At 33.7% G+C, this 20,904-nt stretch overlaps 2 protein-coding genes across 4 annotated transcripts in view; both read right to left on the reverse strand.

Moving 5' to 3' along the window:
- Nucleotides 1-385: 385 nt before the first annotated feature.
- LOC18110810 (G-type lectin S-receptor-like serine/threonine-protein kinase At4g27290) lies at nt 386-4,665 on the reverse strand. The gene is made up of 7 exons (XM_024610844.2): nt 3,356-4,665; nt 2,763-2,903; nt 2,470-2,630; nt 2,023-2,233; nt 1,535-1,772; nt 1,304-1,454; nt 386-1,072 (listed from the first exon to the last, which is right to left on the reverse strand). The coding sequence occupies exons 1-7, from the start codon at nt 4,620-4,622 to the stop codon at nt 767-769; spliced, it is 2,475 nt and encodes an 824-aa protein (XP_024466612.2). The 5' UTR covers nt 4,623-4,665; the 3' UTR covers nt 386-766.
- Nucleotides 4,666-8,040: 3,375 nt separating this feature from the next.
- LOC18110799 (G-type lectin S-receptor-like serine/threonine-protein kinase At4g27290) overlaps nt 8,041-20,904 on the reverse strand; it is a 133,606-nt gene continuing 120,742 nt past the window's right edge. Inside the window, exons 3-7 of one of the 3 annotated variants that reach the window (XM_052456584.1) lie at nt 9,837-9,994; nt 9,388-9,598; nt 8,858-9,095; nt 8,630-8,780; nt 8,041-8,480 (exon numbers count right to left, since the gene is read on the reverse strand). In XM_052456584.1, coding sequence (XP_052312544.1) covers nt 8,175-8,480; nt 8,630-8,780; nt 8,858-9,095; nt 9,388-9,598; nt 9,837-9,994 — 1,064 coding nt within the window. In that variant the 3' untranslated portion in view covers nt 8,041-8,174. The remainder of the gene's footprint in view (nt 8,481-8,629; nt 8,781-8,857; nt 9,096-9,387; nt 9,599-9,836; nt 9,995-20,904) is intronic. The other 2 variants (XM_052456583.1, XM_024610838.2) reach the window with 2 other exon arrangements.

Genomic DNA, 20,904 nt, shown 5'->3' on the forward strand with positions numbered 1-20,904 from the left:
TTTGGAAAAGTGGGAATAAAAAATAGTGATATGTTTTTTTAATATATAGAAGGGATAGATGGAGTAAACTTATAAATTTAGATTTCAAGTTTTCCTTCCAACTAATTTTATGTTTATTGTATTTTCCTATAAAATCCTAACAATGCATTTTTAAATTTATTACTTATCTTTTTTATCTTAGAAAAAAAAATAAAAAACGTTTTATCATATAATTTTATCATTGTTAATTTCTATAATTCAGAGCACCCCCTTATACAAATAATAATTAAAAAAATTTATTCTTTTTAAAAAATATTTTTCAGACATGAAGAATTATATTTTCTACCTTTATAGTCGTAAAATGAACTTACATAGATAGTAAAATTAATATGAACTTTCTTGGATCTAAATTATAAAAGAGAACTTATTAATCTTAAAATATTATCACAAACTTGATGGTAATTTATGTTTCAAAAACAAACTTAAATACAAATGTTCTAATGAAATGTTCAAATCTATAAGATGAAATACTAGCTGGCAAGTCTTGATGATACATGAACATCAAGTAAGAGAAATATCTGGAGTCCCCTCCCCATGATTCATAAATGTAGCTGCAACTCTTGGATTACATGAAGATACTTGTCTTCAATTTCTTCACGTTTCATAGAGACACTAAGCTTTAGAAGCATTTATTTGACTTGCTTTTGTTCGTAATTCCTGTTCTGCAACTAGAACATCTATCGAATATTAATTCGCCTTTAATCACTTGAAATGAAATAAAAGCAATCTATCTTGCCTCTAACATTGAAATCGAGCATCCGTTTGCCGAAGGTGGTTTGTTCTGGCTCGATGAATAGCTTGCTTCATCAAGATCCCTTTCAGTGAAAAATCCTGGTTGTTTAGGCTGAGGCAATTCATCTTCATTACCCAACATCAAAACCACATGTGATATGTTTGGTCGATCTTCTGTATTTTCTTGCACACACAACAGCCCCACATGAATTGAACGTAGGACTTCAGACAAATAGGGTGTTTCAACTCCTGATCCCGCAGCCAGTTCCAGAGACCTGCCTTGCTTGAACAGTATCCAAGCCTGATAAACAAAACCATGCTATTAAGAACACATTATTTATCCATGCAAATTCAGCATGCATACCCATTGATCATTGTCGGTCTCAATTGTTTTTCAAAATTTCTTCAGTTTTTCTTCAAGTATTTGAAGTGTTCGTGTCTCATAAGCATGTGCAGGCATCTGGTACTTAACAAAAGCACTCTAGAATTTATTGAAATGAAACAGTCAAAGTGACATAACTTTGACACTTACATGCCCGATAAGGTTGAGGTGGTGATCTGGGTGACTGAATCCCCTGTTCCTATAGCCAGTCACTATCTCTAGCACCAATACTCCAAAGCTGAAGACGTCTGATTTTAGTGAGTAGAGTCCATAATTTGCGTACTCTGGAGATATGTAACCACTGCATGTATTCATAGAATTTTAAGTTCCATTTGCAGACTACGAAGATAAAATGCGTATGATGGAGATGATGACACTTACTACGTTCCAGCCACTTTATTAGTATTGGCTTCCGTTTCATTTTCTCCAAAACTTCTAGCCAGGCCAAAGTCTGAGATTTTTGGATTCATTTCGTAATCCAACAAAATATTGCTGGTTTTCAGATCTCTGTGGATTATTCTTAGTCTGGAATCTTGGTGAAGATAAAGGAGTCCTCGAGCAATCCCGTTAATGATGTTGTAGCGTTTAGGCCAATCTAGTAGCAAGCTATGAGTCTCATCTGCCCAAGTCAATCCATTATGGCTCTTATCAGTTGATAAGTGATAAGTGACTATCAATGAGTTTTTGTGTTACAATTACAAACACATACATGGCAGAATTTGTGAGAATGAAATTGGGGAAAACTACTCTTCTCCTACAAAGCCACTTTAAGGAAGCTCAATAGATGGTAGAACAATTCATAAAAGCTTAATAGTGCTAAATTTGAAAAATTCGAGTAACTTTTTGAAAAGGTTTTGTGAGATTCATACCAAAAATATAGAAGTCCAAGCTTTTGTTAGGCAAGAACTCGTAGACCAGCATCGTCTCATCACTTTGAATACAGCATCCAAGAAGCCTCACTAGATTCCGGTGCTGAAGTTTCACAATATGTTGGACTTCATTTTTGAACTCCTCAAGTCCTTGTCTTGAATTCTTAGAGAGCCTCTTGACAGCTATTTCTTGTCCATCTGTTAATGTTCCCTGCAAATAATGACTCAGCTTCATAAGAAAATCCCACGTTGTCTTCTCAAAGTTGAGAATTTCATGCAGCATGTACTCCTCCAGGAAATCTTTCGAATCAGCCATCCTTTTATGCTAGAAAAAGGCCGGTTCTGTAGTGGTATAATTTCAATCCCACAGAACTCCACTGGTGCCTGGTGTATGCACCAAGGAAATTCAGAAGCCACATTGCATGACTGTTTATGGATAATTATTACCTTATAAACAGGTCCGAAACCCCCTTCTCCTAGTTTATTGGAATCGGAAAAGTTATTTGTTGCAGAAGCCAACTCATCCATGTTAAAGAAGGGTAATTCTAGTTCTTCCTTCATGTCATTGTTGTTTGATCTTCTTTGCATTTTTCCTGTCAGCATAACTTCTATGGATTGGGGGAAAAGAAAGAGAAAGACAAGGGATCTCTATTAGCTGGTAAACTCAAGATTTTTATAGCATCAAACACAACGGAATGGGGCGATAGGAATAGTTAGATTTTGATGGTGGGAATACTTACTACTTTTCTTCGGCTTCTTTTTCCAAACATACAAGACCAAGCATAGGCCAATAAACAGAATTCCTGTGGACAACACAGTGGTTACTACGATCCTTTTCTTCACTTTGGATTTGGTATTAACCCTTGCAGAGCCACCGTTATCTATAACATTGTAGAGAAAAAACTGGTGTTAAAAAGAGGAAATGCCAAATGCAAGGCTGGTGTTTGTGTGTGTGTGTGTGTTTTTCCCTGAAAATTTCTAGTACTTTCATGCCAAATAACATGTTATGCTAACACAAGCATATATACAAGGTACTCTCAAGGATCATGTTATATGAATATATATAAAGATAACTTTCTTCTCATGAATTTGATTTCTAGTTATCTGAAAGAATATATATTTGAAAAAAAAACCATTTAGATATTAAGCAAAAAAAAGTATTAACTCTATGATGCTTAAGGGTCTTTTAGCCATATTTTAAGAGAACGAAACTCTGTTGCTGATGATAGCCTCGCAAGGAAAGGTTTAATATTCTGAAAATATTTCAAATTTTAATTAAAAAAAAAAAAAAAAAAAACAAGAGTGACTTTTCTAGTTGAGGATAAATTCATACCTAGTTCTGATGCATCCATCCGTATAAAAATGTCTTGCTCATTTTGAACGAAAGTTCTCATATCAATCAAATCATTGAACCAAAGCAAGCAACCACTTCCTCCATCCCTGATGTCCAGGTTTGTATACGCAGTACAGCTGCAGTTCTTCAAGCATGTGTTCTTGCACTCCTCCAGGTCCATACTCCTGTTGAACCATGATTTTCTTGTCTCCGGCATCTTCACACCCGAGAGCTTCCGAAACCCATCTCTGGAACAATTTAGTGCAGTCTTTCTAACGCAACCGCTTGACCAATCTGTCTTGTCCCAGTCTCTAGGAACTTTTGGTACAAATCCTTTCAAGCAGTTACACACCGGAGAGTTGTTAATGCTACAGATACCATTTGCGCCACAGAGTGCATAAGTTTCACAATTATCTGTATTTGCTGTTTCATAAAGAAGCCAACTTTGAGTTTGCTCGATCCAGAGGATGTGCTGGATATCACCACTCTGAGGTAAGACGACCCTCCAATGCCTTGAGCTATTATGAAGTTTCTCTGTGTAATATATCTCCTTGCTATTATAAACAAATTCAAATATGTACACGGGATTTGGTTTTACTTGAGGCATGCCACTGAACTGTAAGCCATTCCATGGCCCAGCTCGATGCTTCGGTTTCGAATCTTCCAACAGTAGTAACTCCGGATATCCTTCAGGAACAAGGATGCCTGTAATATTACCTCTGGAAGGATCATCAGGTGACTTCCATGATGTCACGTACCAGTCCATGCCAGTTTTGATATTCCGTCCTACCTTCATGCCCGGTATTAGTGTGTTGCCTGGATAATCAAAACTCTGCCACAAGGAGTTCTCCACGTTATTATCACCCTCCTCTTTCACAACAAGGTTTCCTGTATCCAAAAGCTGCGCAACTGGATTCCTAGCAGGTGTTGATGTGTTGGAAGACCAAATGATGCTTCCACTCCGGTTTAGAAGGACAAGAAGTCCATCGTTGGTAAGCTTTACAACTCCTGATGAATCGTTAAGTGGAGTTTCTCTGTTGGCAACCCAAACTGCTGTCTGGACAGATATTTTGCCATACCATATCCCCAAGTATCGGCTTTTGGATTTCCCGGGGCTGAAAAATCCTAATTCATAGGTCCCGCCAGCTGAAACTATAGTGTCTCCATCTCTAATGAACTGGGCTGTGTTTATGGTGTCAGTAGGTGTGGCTGTTCTAACAATCAGAAATGAAATGAAGCAGAAAACAAGCATGGGGATGCAATCCATTGCTGCTCTCGTGTTTCTTCAAGGAGCTCACTTCGTATATTATGAAATGTGAAAATATTCGTCTCAAGGAATTGCCTATTTAACATCACAATTAGTCTACGGGGAGAGCTAGCAATGCTACGCTACATAGCTAGGTAAACGCAAGTCTTCGGAAATTATTGGCTCTGAAGTGACCCTTGTGTTCCAAAAATGGTTGACACTGCTTTAAGACTTTAAACATCAAGCTTAAGGAATCATTTACTTTGAAAATGGAGGCTAGTGGACTCTGAATTACGACCCTATAAGCTTAAGATCTCTTGTCCATTGCTTGAGTTCATTGGAATACCAATGTTCTGGTACAGAGAACACCAACCCAATCTTGAAAATCTAGTGGAATCGTGAAAGTGGCATACCACCAGACTATCCTCGGTGCTTCCATCCACCAATCAAGGCTAGTGGAGCGAAGCTTATTCCTTGTCAAGTGAAAGAGGCCAAGAGCAGTCGGTGCTGGAGACTTCAAGGGAAGACTGATCCGCTGTATATTGTTTATTTATTTATTTTTAAAAATTATTTTTTCTTAATGTTTTTATGTTGTTTTGATATGTTTTATATTGTTTTGATATTGCTCGTAAAAAATAATTTTTAAAAAATAAAATAATATTATTTTTATATATATTTTTTTAAAAATACTTTAAAAATAATTACTACCGAATTTTAAAACACCTCTTTATACATGTAATAATGTAATGCTTTGGCCGCACCACACAAATTAGAAAAACTTTGTCGGTAGCTCTGATCCGCCGTATATTGTTTATTTAAAAATAATGTAATGCTTTTATTTTTTAATTTTTTTATATAATAATTTTCTAAAGAAAGTTAATGTGAAAAGGGTTGAGAAAGAGTTGATAAATAAGAGAAAATAAGGCTTCAGTGATTGAAAAGAAAGGGTGCATTATATTATATACTAATTAATAAATCATATTATATGAAAAGAAAGGGTGCTTTGTCAAGTGAAAGAGGCCAAGAGCAGTCGGTGCTGGAGACTTCAAGGGAAGACTGATCCGCCGTATATTGTTTATTTATTTATTTTTAAAGTATTTTTTTAAAACAATTTATTTTTATTTTTAAAAATTAATTTATTTTTATATTTTTATATTGTTTTGATATGCTGTATAAAAAATAATTTTTTAAAAATAAAATAATATTATTTTTATATGTACATGTAAATTTAGAATCATAAAAAGGCTGAAAAAAAAAAGGAATTTCATAGTAACTAACCACTCTATAAATAAATAAAAAATATGTAAATTATTAATAATCATTTTATTAAATAAATAAATAAACATTTACAAAAATTTTATACCATATTAATAATAATAGATTGCATTGCAGTTTAAAGTTAAACACGTTACAAATATCAAACAAAGTATATTAGTGTAAATATTTTAATAGTGAAATTAAAAATGACAAGACTTCAGTGATTGAAACGGGCATTATTATATACTAATTAATAAATCATATTATATGAAAAGAAAGGGTGCATTGTCCGGATCAGAGCTAAGAAAGAAAATTGAGAAACGCAATTTATAAGCCATACAAAATGAAAACGACAGAAAAATTAACAGTAAACCTATGGAGAATCCTAAGCATATTACCAGCACTATCCAAGTAGCTCCTTCTACAATCTACTTGTAATTTTTTTGTTGAAGCCTATGGAGAGAAGTGAAAATAAGAAGTTAACTTGCCATAAATTGAAAATAAACCAAACTTGAATTGAAATTCTTTGTTGTGGCTTAGAAAAAAGCAGGGATAATTTAATTTAGATCGTGTCAATTGAAGGATTTTGGTGGGTAAGGGCCAGGGAAACAATAGAGGAAAGGAGGATTTTAGGTTGCTGGTGTGGAAATTGTCTTTTTAACTAGGGATTTATATATATCTAATGTTATAAAATCTTAGGACTTTAGCAACGGCTTTGGCCAATACAAGTCTTGGAATGTTAAGAAATCAACAGATAACCTTGAACCTAGATATCAATATTATTAGAATCTATACCCCCATATCCAATAAATAACAGTTCACGAATAAGAAGTATAGGATGACAACATGAAAATAGTTATTTTTTGATAAATCGATTCAGTTCGTTAAAGAACTAAAATAAGAGAGAAAACTCACCCTCACACACTCACAAAGAGAGATGCAATAATATAAATTATTATTAATTAGAGATTTATATTTTTAATGGAAAATGACAACGTTTTCCCTTTTTTTTTTAAAAAAAAAAAGAGTTCGGTCTAGTTATAAAATCATAAGACTTTTGCAGGAGCCTAAGGCCCCCACTAACCTCCCACTAGCTCCGCCCCTACTCGTGAGCACTTGGTCACATAATTCACATGTAAACGATACAACTCTAGATCTATCTAATGAAATCCTAGGGACTCTCAAATATTACCTTAAATTTATCGTTATCATACATGTATGGATTTTTAGGACCCAACAAGAACATGGTAACCGTGCAATAAAAAAAAGATAGCATGCATATTAAGTCAATATGTAGACTTGCATAAGATATAGAAATACAATCCTAGCATGTATACTAAATTTGTATAAAAAAATATATTTAAACAAAACCAATTTAAAGTAATTACTTGTTGAAGATTTTAGAATATAACCAATCTCAATTTTTTTTTTGTTGCCAAAGTTAAAATCATTTATCCTTAAGGTTTTTTTGCTCCTCACTTTGTGCAAAAAAACTCACTTCAATAAGCCTTACAAGATTTCAACAACACCGTCGTCTTTAGGTGCACTCATAAACAATGTTCAACAGATACAAATGAATTATACTTAATGTCTTTCTACAAGGATTGAAACTAAACTCTAGATTATGAGAAAAACAAAAAGGAATAAAGCTTAAAAAACCACAAGATTTAAGATGCAAAATATGTGAAGAAAAATGTCAAATTCTGTAGAAAAATCTATCCAAAAGTGCACTAAAACCAACCCGAAAACACTCTTCTTCAATCCCTTTTATAGACAATTTTAGGAACCAAAAGTGAATAAAATTCTCTTATTAGCTTTGATTACCCTCCATAAAATTTGAATTAAACCTAAACATTTGTAGCTTTAAATTACATGTCTTTTGAGCTCAAAAAACTGTTCAGATCTACAAAAATCCTTGTAGAAGAAAATTAATCAGTTTTACAATTAATGGACTGGACTTGTAATTCTTTAAGGACCATACCCAAGTTCAAATCTAAATTGGGATACAATAATGTTTTGTAGTGCAAAATATTATTTTACAATACATCCAAGTTCAGGCCTCAATCGAGCCGAGCCAAGAGCCCAGTTTGCTTAAGTCTCTCTCCTCTAAAAGCTTATGTTGTATTTGTATTTGGGTTAAATTTTAACTTCTCAACTTTTCTTTTATTTTTTTTCACATAAAAATGTTAATAATTTCCTAGAAATTAACCTGCCCTGGAAAACATTCAGCAGAGTTTTTATGATCACACGATCACAAACATCAAGACCACGCAAAACAAGCACACAAGTTTTCATAAGAATAAAAATACAAGTAATCTATCTTGCCTCTAACACTGAAATCGAGCATACGTTTGCCGAAGGTGGTTTGCTCTGGCTTGATGAATAGCTTCCTTCAACGAGATCCCTTTCAGTGAAGAATCCTGGCTGTTTAGGATGAGGCAATTCATCTTCATTACCCAACATCAAAACCACATATGACATGTTTGGTCTATCTTCTGGATTTTCTTGCACACACAACAGCCCCACATGAATTGAACGTAGCACTTCAGACAAATAGGGTGTTTCAACTTTTGATCCCGCAGCCAGTTCCAGAGGCCTGCCTTGTTTGAACAGTATCCAAGCCTGATAAACAAAACCATGCTGTCAATAACACATTGAAGATTTAAAGTGTTCAGGTCTCATTAAACATGTGCAGGCATCTGGTTTCTGAAAAAAGTACTCAAGAATATATTGAAATTAAAGATAATAAGTAACATAGCTTTGACTCCTACATGCCCAATAAGGTTGAGGTGGTGATCTGGATGACGGAATCCTCTGTTCCTATAGCCACCCACTATCTCTAGCACCAATACTCCAAAGCTGAAGACGTCTGATTTTAGCGAGTAGAGCCCATAATTTGCGTACTCTGGAGATATGTAACCACTGCATGTATTCAGAGAATTTTAAGTTCCATTTGCAGACCATGAAGATAAAATGCGTATGATAGAGATGACACTTACTACGTTCCAGCCACTTTATTAGTATTGGCTTCAGTTTCATTTTCTCCGAAACTTCTAGCGAGGCCAAAGTCTGAGATTTTTGGATTCATTTCGTAATCCAACAAAATATTGCTGGTTTTCAGATCTCTGTGGATTATTCTTAGTCTTGAATCTTGGTGAAGATAAAGGAGTCCTCGAGCAATCCCGCTGATGATGTTGTAGCGCTTAGGCCAATCTACTAGCAAGCTTCGAGTCTCATCTGCCCAAGTCAATCCATTACATCTCTTATCAGATTCTTAAATGTTTGTGAAGGATCAAGAAAAAGGGAGATGATAAGTTACGATCAATGAATTTTGAGTTACAATTACATATGGCAGAATTTGTCAGCATGAAAGTGGAGAACTCTCCCCCTACAAAGCCACCTTCCCAAGGGCTTTGAACGATGCTCAATAGATGGCTAAACAATTGATGTCAAATCCATTATGGAAGCTCAATAGTGCTAGATTTGAAACATTGGAATAGCTTTTTGAAAAGTTTGGTGAGATTCATACCAAAAATGTAGAAGTCCAAGCTTTTGTTAGGCAAAAGCTCGTAGACCAACATATTTTCATCTCTTTCAATGCAGCATCCAAGAAGCCTCACTAGATTCCGGTGCTGAAGTTTCACGATATGTTTGACTTCATTTTTGAACTCATCAAGTCCTTGTCTTGAATTCTTAGAGAGCCTCTTGACAGCTATTTCTCGTCCATCTGTTAATGTTCCCTGTAAATAATGACTCAGCATCATAAGCAAATCATGCGTTGTCTGCTGAATTCCTAGAGAATTTCATGCAGCTTGTATCTGTTCAGGAATTCTTTCCAATCAGTCATCCTTTTATGCTAAAAAAAGGTTGGTTCTGTAGTGGAACAATTTCAATACTACAGAACTCCATTGGTGCCTGGAGTTTGTACCATGAAAACTCAGAAGCTATATTGCACGACTGTTTATGGATAATTATTACCTTATAAACAGGTCCGAAACCCCCTTCTCCTAGTTTATTGGATACAGAAAAGTTATTTGTTGCGCAAGCCAACTCGTCCATGTTAAAGAAGGGTAATTCTAGTTCTTCCTTCAAGTCCTTGTTATTTGATCTTCTTTGCAAATTACCTGTCATTTTTCCTGTCAGCATAACTGTTATGCTTGTTGAAAAAATAGAAAGAAAGACAAAGGATCAAACACAACGGGGCTTTGAACAACTTACAGTCATACCTTATATTACTGAAAATCAAATTAATTTTTTTTTTTAAAAAAAAAACCAATCTTGCTATCTGATGATCCAGGAGTGGTGCGATAGGAATACTTAGATTTTGATGGTGTGAATACTTACTGTTTTTCTGCTGCTTCTTTTTCCAAACATTCAAGAGCAAGCATAGGCCAACGAACAGAATCCCAGTAGACAAAACAGAGCTTACTATGATCCTTTTCTTCACTTTGGATTTGGTATTAACCTTTGCAGAGTCACCGTTATCTATAAAATGGTACAGAAAAACTGGTGTTAAAAAGAGGAAATGCCAAATGCCTTTTGTATTTGTTTGGTTAGTTATTTGGATCATTCAATTTCAGCTTTCTACTCATTCATTATAAAACACTATCATTTTGGGTAGGAGAAAACCAATCCATCACCAAGTGACATGCCAAGTCATGACTAATCTAGTTGTGTATAAGGGAAAATTAATAGCCTAAAACAGAAGGAAACTCTGTTGCTGATAGCCTTGCAAGGAAAGGTTTGGATACGCTCAGAGATTAAAACAGAAGGAAACTCTGTTGCTGATAGCCTTGCAAGGAAAGGTTTGGATACTCTCAGAGACTATATAGCTTGGTTTTAAGATTTTTAAACGTTGTATCCTTTTGCCAATAGCTTACTAGTTTGAATATATTTCGAATTTTAATAATAATAATAAGAAGAAGAAGAGGAAAAAACGACTTCTCTAATCTGAGGAAAAATTCATACCTAGTTCTGATGCAGCCATCCGTATAAAAATGTCTTGCTCATTTTGAAGGAAAGTTCTCATATCAATCAAATCATTGAACCAAAGCAAGCAACCGCTTCCTCCATCCCTGATGTCCAAGTTTGCATACGCAGTACAGCTGCAGTTCTTCAAGCATGTGTTCTTGCACTCCTCCAGGTTCATACTCCTGTTAAACCATGATTTTCTTGTCTCCGGCATCTTCAAACCTCTGAGCTTCCGAAACCCATCTCTGGAACAATTTAGTGCAGTCTTTCTAACGCAACCACTTGACCAATCTGTCTTCTTCCAGTCTCTTGGAACTTTTGGTACAAATCCAGTCAAGCAATCGCAAACTGGAGAGTGGTTAATGCTACAGATACCATTTGGACCACAGAGGTTATAACGCTCACAATTATCTGTATTTACTGTTGCGTAAAGAAACCAGCTTTGGGTTTGCTCCATCCACAAAAGGAGCTGGAGATCACCATTCTGAGTTGCGACGGCTCTCCAATGCGTTGAGTTATTGACAAGAGTTTCTCTGTAAAATATCTCCTTATCATTAAAAACAAATTCAAATGTGTATATTGGATTTGATTTTAACCGAGGCAATCCACTGAACCCCAGACCATTCCATGGCCCACCTCGATACTTCACATTTGAATCTTCCACCGCTGCATACTCAGGATATCCACCAGGAATAAGGATTATTGAAATATTACCTCTGGAAGGATCATCTGATGACTTCCATGATGTCAAGTGCCAGTCCATGCCAGTTATTCTATTCCGTCCTAGCTTCGAGCCCGGTATTAGTGTGTTACCTGGATAGTCAAAACTCTGCCACAAGGAGTTCTCCATGTTATTATCACCCTCCTCTTTCACAAAAAGGTTTCCTGAATCCAAAAGCTGTGCAACTGGATTCCTAGCAGGTGCTGATGTGTTGGAAGACCAAATGATGCTTCCACTACGATTGAGAAGGACAAGAAGTCCTTGGTTGGTAAGCATTACAACACCTGATGAATCGTTAAGTGGAGTTTCTCTGTTGGCAACCCAAACTGGCGTCAGGAGCGATATTTTACCATACCAGATCCCCAAGTATCGGTTTCTGGATTTACCGGGGCTGAAAAATCCTAATTCATAGGTCCCACCAGCTGAAACTATGCTATCTCCATCTCTAATTGGCTGAGTTGTGTGCATGGTGTCAGTAGGGGTGGCTACTCTTACAATCAGCAGCAAAGTGAAGCAAAAACGAAGCACGGAAATATAATCCATTGGCACTCTCATGAGTGTTTCAACGCTTTGTTATGTTATAAAATGGCTGGCCTTGCTAGATGTGAAAAATATTCGTCTTAAGAAATTGCCTATTTAACACCACAATCAATCTACCGGGACAGCAATTCTCCACTACTGAGGTAAACGCTCGTCGTCGGAATTTTTTTGGTTTGTAAAATTAGCATGCATTATGCATAATTGACAGATGGTCACACTCAGAGAGCAAAGGGAAGCTCCGGCGATGTCATGTATTGATGATGTGCCGTGGGCCTTGAGCACCAAGAAGTGTTTGACGCTAAATCAAGACTTAAGCTCAGTTCAATGAATCAATCGTTTACTTTGACGCTAACGACTACTGGGTTGCAATCATATTTTTCGGATGCATCGATTCATAAGCTTAGGGTTTCCCCACTGACTATCATTCATTTCTTGTACTGGATTTTTTTTATTTACTGATTGATTGATAGGGAGAACTGTCATTACATCTCTCATTTGTCAAATGAGTATTTGTAGAATATAATTACCCCCACCAAATTAAAATTCAAATGGCATTAATGTCCCAAAGATCACTCCTGCAGTCAAGAGTTTCTTTGTCTGGACGGTCGATCACTCCATCTCAAGAATGACTGTTTCTAGAGCAATCAACACTTCAATTGAAGAGTAACTTCTCCAAGACATTTTTCGAAAGTTTTTTATTCAACATTTCTCTTCAACTATTCTGGCAAGGTAAAGATCCTGTGCTAGATCTATTTTTAAAAGAAAGAGAAATCCTAGTAAATAATTGTGGAGTTATTATTGGAATTTTTAGACTAAATAGGAAAAATAAAATTATCGACTATAATATCTGATTTCTTAAACTAAGTAGGATAAAATAAAAATAACTTAAAGAAAATATTTTCTTAAACTAAATAGAAACAAATAAAAATAATTAAAAAAACCAATAATTTTCCTATAAAAACAATACAAACCTCGTAACAAGATATCTCAAAATCACTTATAAAAAATAAAATCAATCAAATAAAACAACAAATGGATCCAGATCTACTTTTCTCAGTATGTTTAGAGGGAGATACCATCTTCATTGAACTCTTTTATTTCATCATTTTCTGACAACTTTTTTTCTTCTTTTTCAAAATCAAGAATTGAAAAATTAACAAAATAAATTTTTGCAACCAAAATAAAAATTCTAAAAATCTCTGTAGATGTTTTACATTGAGATTCTCTCTCTTTTAAATTTTTTTTCTAGTATAATTTGGTGTCTTTGCCTGTTGTTTGCTTGACTGCGTGTTTAAGAGGTTCCCAACTAATCAAGAATAGCGTAGGAAGAAGACAATTTGACCGAAATTAATTTGAAACAAGATCAGACCCTAAACAAAAACAACACAAAGAAAAATTAACGTGGAAGGTAAATACAAAAATATAAGAAATAAAAGGACATAACCTGATTAATGGAGCGAAGCTCTGATACCAAAATGGTGTGAATCTCTTGAACACATGGTCAAGCAACCCACACACAAAGACATCAATTCTCGGAAAGCCAAGTAAATCAGGTTTGATAGGAGTGTGACACAAAGATAACTTGTATCTAGGCACGAGTACTATTAGAAACGGAAACCCCCACCTAACGAATATTGATTTGCGAATGAGAAGTATACGGATGACGCCACAAAGTCAGTTGTTCTTCGATAAGTTATTTTTCAGTTCTTTAGAGAACCAATGAATGAAGATTATATATCTCACCAACACACACACACACAAAGTGTGGCAAACAAGAAGTTTTATTAATTTGAATTGTCTAACTTACATGTTTAGTTGTGCCTTTATTTATACTGACTCTAGATTGAAACAAACTCTAATGGATCCCTTATATGGACTTATATGATGCCTACTTACAATTAAACTCAAATAATATAAATAAACCCTAAACTAAGAAGAAAATAATAATAACAATAATAAATCTGAATCTAATATCATAAATATGATAGGATCAGATTTGTTGCCCTTTAAAAGTCTCATACAAGCTAGGAGAATCAAATTTGAAGTTGTCTCCTCTTTAGTTTTCTTGTTTGCAAAATATTCTTAGTTGACTTGGAAACTTATTTAATGATAGATTCCTATTATAATAAAGATAGAATAATTTTTTTCATACACCATAAGGATTCCACATTAAAATGGAGTCCATACCACACATGAAAACTATATTGTTGCCCATTAAATATTCTTGCAAGACTAGAAAATTTTCAAAACCAGTTGCCACATCCTTGTAGGAAAAGAATCCTAGCCAAATAGGAAGTCCACAAGTCAAAAGGAAGCAAATAACAAAATTCATACAACCTATGTTGACTAGTATTGCGATGCCTTTCTGAACTCCGATTGACTTGAAATTTTAACCCAAGGTAGGAAAACATGTCAGGAGATGCCATGTAAAACCGCAGCACGATCCAACAGTTGGATGAAGAATTATGACTATTACCGTGAAACTAGACAGTTGTGCATTTTATGTCAGAATCCGAATCTAATTGTTTTTTCGTTGCCCAGATCGTATCACTTTGTATTAATTTCAACCAAACTATGGTGGGGATCTACTTTTATTCCTCTATCGATGGTATCATACCAATAATATTTAAATAAAAAAACTTTATTAAGCTCACTATGGTATTTTAGTTAAATAACATCTTCTAACTTTCCATAATAATTAGCTTCAAACTCATTAAAAGTTAATCCCTTAACACAAATTTTACTATTATAGGTCTTTTTACCCTGACCATACTCTTCAGTATGAAGGATATATTCGTTGATAAAATACGTGTTGTAGCACTTGACCTTTCTTTCAAGACCCAAACAAAGTAAATTCAAACTATCACTAGCATTCCCTCCCAATTGATAAACCCGATACGTAATTACAATCATTAAAAATGTTTAATGAAATTATGTATTAATAGAAGCATTCCCTCCCACGTGGAAAATTTTTCATCTTTTAATTGGAAAATTTAAGATTCAGTCAGATGTGGATTTTAAGACAGTAGAAATTGACAATGTAGCCTACGATGAATTTTTCAATCTATCAGTTGATGAGAATATAAGAGAAAAATTATTTAAAAATCACAACATATTAATATTATACTTATTAAATAAAATGTCTCAATTTATTGCAGTTAAATAGCACAAAATTATATACATTTCTAAATTCAATTTTTGTCAAGTATTTTCCCCTCAAAATATTTTTTGGTAAAAGTCACCCAGAATGGGAAAATGTTGACAAATTTACACTTGAAGGCAATTCCCCACATCATCATGACTTGGGTTGCGGTTGATTCTTATTATCAAATGAGGCTCAAAATAATACGAGATAAATGTTGAGATCTATTTAACAATATAAGCCTCGTATATCGAAGCCTTAACATGCTCCTTATTTTTAACATTTTTTTTAGGTTAAACAAGTATCTATATGAGATTAAATGAATGTTTTAAATTTTTTTAAAAAATAATAGATATTTAATTAAGATAATTGTGTAATCTCTAACCTCTTAAATGGATGCATCCATGTATACCGGACAATGCCTCTAATTTTTACCTCAAATAATAGATTTATGGGTAGATGCTTCATTAAGTCGAAGAATGATGAAGGGAATATTATCTCAAGTTTTCAGATTTTCTAGATGATATTTGTTTCAAGCTTCTCTATGTGTTGGGTATGCAATTTTTTAGAGCATATATCTCTAAAAAAATGATTGATCTTCAAAAGTGCATATCATATTCCTTTTGGCAATAAATCCTGGTATGCAAGTGGAATGAATGTTTGTATATACACGTGGTAGTCATAACTTTTCATTCCATATAATTTGTCATCCTTCATATTCACCAATCTAGATATGTTTGAAGCATATTCATCAGGAAAACCCAGACTCTTAAGACATTGCTAGACAAGTAACTGTGCATTTTTGTTTAAGGCAAAGCTAACTTTGGGCTTTGCGACCCGTGACTCATCATAAACCAACTCTATATTTTTACAGTGACATAACAAATATATATCTATTCTAGCAATCATGTTGTCCTTTGTCTTTCCTTTCACGTCCATCACCATGTTAAAAATATTTTCAAACATGTTCTTTTCGATATACATGACATCCAGATTATAGAGGAGGAGATTATTATTCCAATGAGGAAGCTCCAAAAAAACAAAATACTCTGCTTAACCCAATTGATGGTCACACCAAAACCATGAAACTTCTGTTTACCAGATTGAATACCAAATACAATGCCCTTGTATTGTGAGACCACATCATACAATTCTTCACCTAATGGTACCAACGGTGTAACATTCCTTTCAAATTTATCTATAAAAAAGTCTTTTCTATACTTGTGATTGATTGGCAAGAACCTCTTGTAGAAATATAAAAAGAAGTTTTACCACCATTTGTTAAGGAGAAGACCTTGTGATTTTCCATAAAGTATAGAGATGCTAATTTTTTATGCGTGTTTTAACCAAAAACCATCTCATATGCAAGAAAATCATTGATAGTCCACATCAAAGCCACCATCATCTAAAACTTTTATTTCCTCGAGACATCATACATCAAAGTCTTAGATGAACACAACTATTTCAACTCATCAATTAATAATCGAAGACAAACATCTATATTCCTACACAGACTATTAAAATCAGATATGACAACAGATAAAAACATAAACTTCAGCATCATACACATCTCCGATGGCAAGTTGAATATCATCAGCCTACAAGAATATGGGGCATCAGATAACCTAAATGGATTGAATTCATTTGTATATAACCCAACATATATGTTTCGTGGTTCTATTGAGAACTGAGGATGGACCCTATTATAATTTTTCCAAGCTTCACCATTGAAATGGTGTATCATGACTCCATCCTTATCAATGATGCCATGTTATATATTCACTAGTCTTTGATAACGTGAATAACCTTTGCAGTGTAGGAGTGATTGAGGAGTATCTCAGTATTCCATGTGCGAAAAGAGCCCTTCCCTTGCTAGTTCTAGGTTTATACCGAGCATGCCCACAAATTCTACACTCGGTTAAATCTGCATTTTATAGGTAGTATAACATGCAGAAGTTTAGACACATATCAATTTTCTTCTATCTTAAGCCAAGGCATTTCATCATGGATTTAACAACATATAAGTTCTTTTTCAACATATTTCCTTCATGTAAAATACTTATCGCACATTCAATGATTCTATTGTAACCGACCTTACTCACCCATGATCTGATTTAATGGTAAACACCTGTACAACGACCAATAATTTACTGTGATTTGTGCACCCATCCCATAAAAGGTTCATCAGAATATTTTAAAAGATCAAAAAACCTAGTTGTGTTTGCATTTTGTTTTTCATTTACGATTGAACATTCACCTGCATCACCCTAATTCATTCTCATTGTATCTATAACCATACTCCTATAACGATTATTATTATTATTATCATCTATAACTCTATGCTCGTTGCTACAACTAGAAGTTAACCCAATCATCCTTTCTACAATGATCTTGTATGGAACACATGGTTCTCTGTATGCAAACTAACACAAGTGTTTTTCCATGAACCTTTTTTTGTAGAAAATACATCGTAACAACATCTGAATCAATAATTTTTTTAGTTTTACATATTTTACATGGACATCTAATATCACCTCCATTAATATTTTTCGGATTAAACAATATGTAATTAATAAAATTCTCAATCTCATTACAATGATCCATCTTGTGTAACCCTTTGGGTGAAACTTAATACATCTAAAAAGGATTATCCATTACTTATATGAAATCTATATAGAATATTGATGACAACATGTATTAATTAATAATGTGAACTAAACAAATTATCCATACCCAACTAATTAGCTATCATTGGTTTAACTCAAACTTATTCAATCTATTTTAAAAATACCTTTAAATCATTATCAATTTTCTTTAAAAAATTAAATTCCTTCAAATTTACCAAAACTTTCAATGTAACAATAAAATTGACAAATTTGAAATGTATCTATTAAATAAGCCATTATTTATTTCATTATGAAACATCTTGATTACAAAATCAAACTCAATTTCATAAAATGACAAACAAATACAAATTTTTAAAATCTCAAATAAACCCTAACATGTACAAATCATCCAGTCATACAACAAATTTCTATGGAAAAAAGGCTATAAAACAAATAAACACATAAATAAACTACATATACTAAATCAAAATGCCAAAAAACAATTATCATTTTAAAAATGGATTACAAAAAAAAAAAATAGTTTTGCTTACTTAATGTGGCGAGTCTTAAAAAAACAATTGAACCAGAATTGAGATGCCGACAGACTAAGTGTTGGAGTGGTTGGATTTATGATGATAAGAGCTTGATTTGCAATAAAATATGGGTGTTGTGTGTTGTTTTCTACAAAATAAAAAGGAAGAAAAACAAGAAATGAGGGAGGGGGCGTCATTTGTAAGGTTATAAGTTAAATATTATTGATGGATTCAGTAACGAGTATCATTGACAGACATATTTTCTTGGTAATTCTGTTTGTAATAATGACACAATTTTTTTTTCATTCCTTCATTTTCAAATGTACATAATTCCCTTGGGTATTCACCGACATAAATTTTTCATCAGTGAATACAATTGAAAATATTATGTTGGTAAATGTCATTGTAATTTACTGATAGGTTTTTTTTCTATCAGCATTTGTATTTTCATTTGTATTTGATAATTTTATGGTAGTAAATCAAAACTTGCAAAACTAAGGGTAATTAAACACAAAATCAAAGAATTAGAAGTAATCCGCCCCATTTTGTTTTATAGTGTATCTGATGACATTCTTTCTCCATTATTTCATCAAGTTGAACCATAGGAAAGGGCGGTGATGAGGAGGAAACGTTGGAACCAAAGAAAACGAGAGTTGTTGAATGAATTGACTAACCTAGCTATAAAATGATGCATGATTTTTTTTTAAAAAAGTAAATATTTCTTTAATTATCTTTATTTTTTTCATTTTAAAAATTTATTTTTTCTTATTTTTATTTTACTATTAAATACTATTAGGCTTTTCTAGTTTTCTTATTGGAAGAGAATATTTTGTTTTAATTTTATTTTTTTATTTAGTATAAATAGGGTTGTAATTGCTTTGCCTGATTTATAATGCAAGTGGAAGCAGTAATTTGCATTTGTAATGCAATCTGCAAGAATGTTCTATGTTGATTCCAAAACAAAAGCTTTTCAGGTCACGATTCCAGCTTTAAACACCACCGAATGAGAGGGAAAAAGAGAGAAACAACCATGTGCGCAGAAAACATTGCAATCGCTTCAAGTGTTAGTATGAAATATTGTGTGTGAGCTGCCATATTTCTATGAAGTTGTTCCAACCAGCTGGTAATTTTACCAAAGCAGGAGCTCGAGACGAATTTCAATTTCTTTTGCGCAAGTTCATTGACTTCCATGCTTCTTCAACATAAATCATGCAGCTCACGTATGTATAATATTTTTAGTATCAGTATTCAGTAGTGTCAAAGTAAATGATTGATCCATTGAACTGAGCTTCAAGTCTTGATGCAGCGTCATACACGTCTTGGTGCCCAGAGGCCACGGCACAGCAACGATGACGATCACTGGTACTTCCCTTAGCTCTCTGTAGTGCTGACTATCTGTCAATTATGCATGTTAATTTCATCAACATATAATGCAACAATAAGAACATCATTCTCTCCTTGTTTCTTCACATACAAATTAGGCTAACTTTTGCTTCTCTCAAACCCATGTTGAATGAAGTAATTGTCAATTTGGTTGTACGAAGTTTTTAGAGCTTCTTTCAACCCATATAATGTCTTCTTCAACAAACACACCTTATCATCTTTTCCACTAACAACAAAATCTTACGGTTCCTCTACATTGACTTCTTCTTTCAACTCGCTATCTAAAAAGATTGACTTTATATCAAGTTGGTATAACAACGAGCCCTTATGAGCTACAATTGAAATGATTGCTCTTACAGCATCAAAACAAGCTACCAAAGAAAAAACTTCATTGAAATCAATTTCAGAGAATTGAGAATAACCAATAGCTACCTTGAGAATAGCCTTCCAAGCTATTGATGTAATCATATTATTCGATAATTTTATCTATATTTACCTAGTATTTTGCCTATGTTATATATATAAAATGCCTTGATATTCTTTATTTTATGTTTTGAAGACATGTAAGATTCAAAAAGAAGTAAATTGGAGATAATTGACAGATTTGACCTCTGATTGATGTTTTGTGTAGAGCTTGAGCTCTAGAGGTCGAAACGAAGTGATTCTAGTGGCATTAGAAAGCTAACATCTATATATTTCTATACATCTATGGCACGGAAAATAAAAAGAGAAAGAGCATTGAAATCATAACCTTCAAATACAAGTCCAAAGTCTTTATTACCAAATTTCAGCAGAAAAAGATCTCATATGAGAGAGAGATGATTTTTATAAGATGACACATGAATTCTGCCAGCAGACAGGTTTTGTGAAGAAACAAGTTTAAAGTACTTCTCAAAGCATCCAAAACCGACATCCAAGTCTTTATTTTGGCAAATTAGCTCCTCTAAGTAAAAAGTCAAAGCTTGAAGATTTTATGCAAGACTTTTTCTTTTCTTTTTTAGAAAAATTGTTATTGAAATACTTAAATATAAATTGTCTACTTAGAAAAGGACTACGTTATAGAAAAGGGATTATGGTTTTCTAGGATATAAAAAGAAAAGGAGAAAGGAAAGAAGGGGGCAGCTAGAAGAGAAGAAAAACAAACCCTTTC

This window comes from Populus trichocarpa, chromosome 10 (genome assembly GCF_000002775.5).
Source record: "Populus trichocarpa isolate Nisqually-1 chromosome 10, P.trichocarpa_v4.1, whole genome shotgun sequence".
Lineage (NCBI taxonomy): Eukaryota > Viridiplantae > Streptophyta > Magnoliopsida > Malpighiales > Salicaceae > Populus > Populus trichocarpa.

What these genes read in the sequence shown, in the direction of transcription:
- LOC18110810 (XM_024610844.2), bottom strand. Translation starts at nt 4,622, where the DNA reads ATGGATTGCATCCCCATGCTTGTTTTCTGCTTCATTTCATTTCTGATT. An exon ending in GATGGATGCATCAGAACTAG is followed by an intron (nt 2,904 to 3,355) that starts GTATGAATTTAT and finishes ACAATGTTATAG; the next exon opens with ATAACGGTGGCTCTGCAAGG. An exon ending in CTTGGACTTCTATATTTTTG is followed by an intron (nt 1,773 to 2,022) that starts GTATGAATCTCA and finishes TGACTTGGGCAG; the next exon opens with ATGAGACTCATAGCTTGCTA.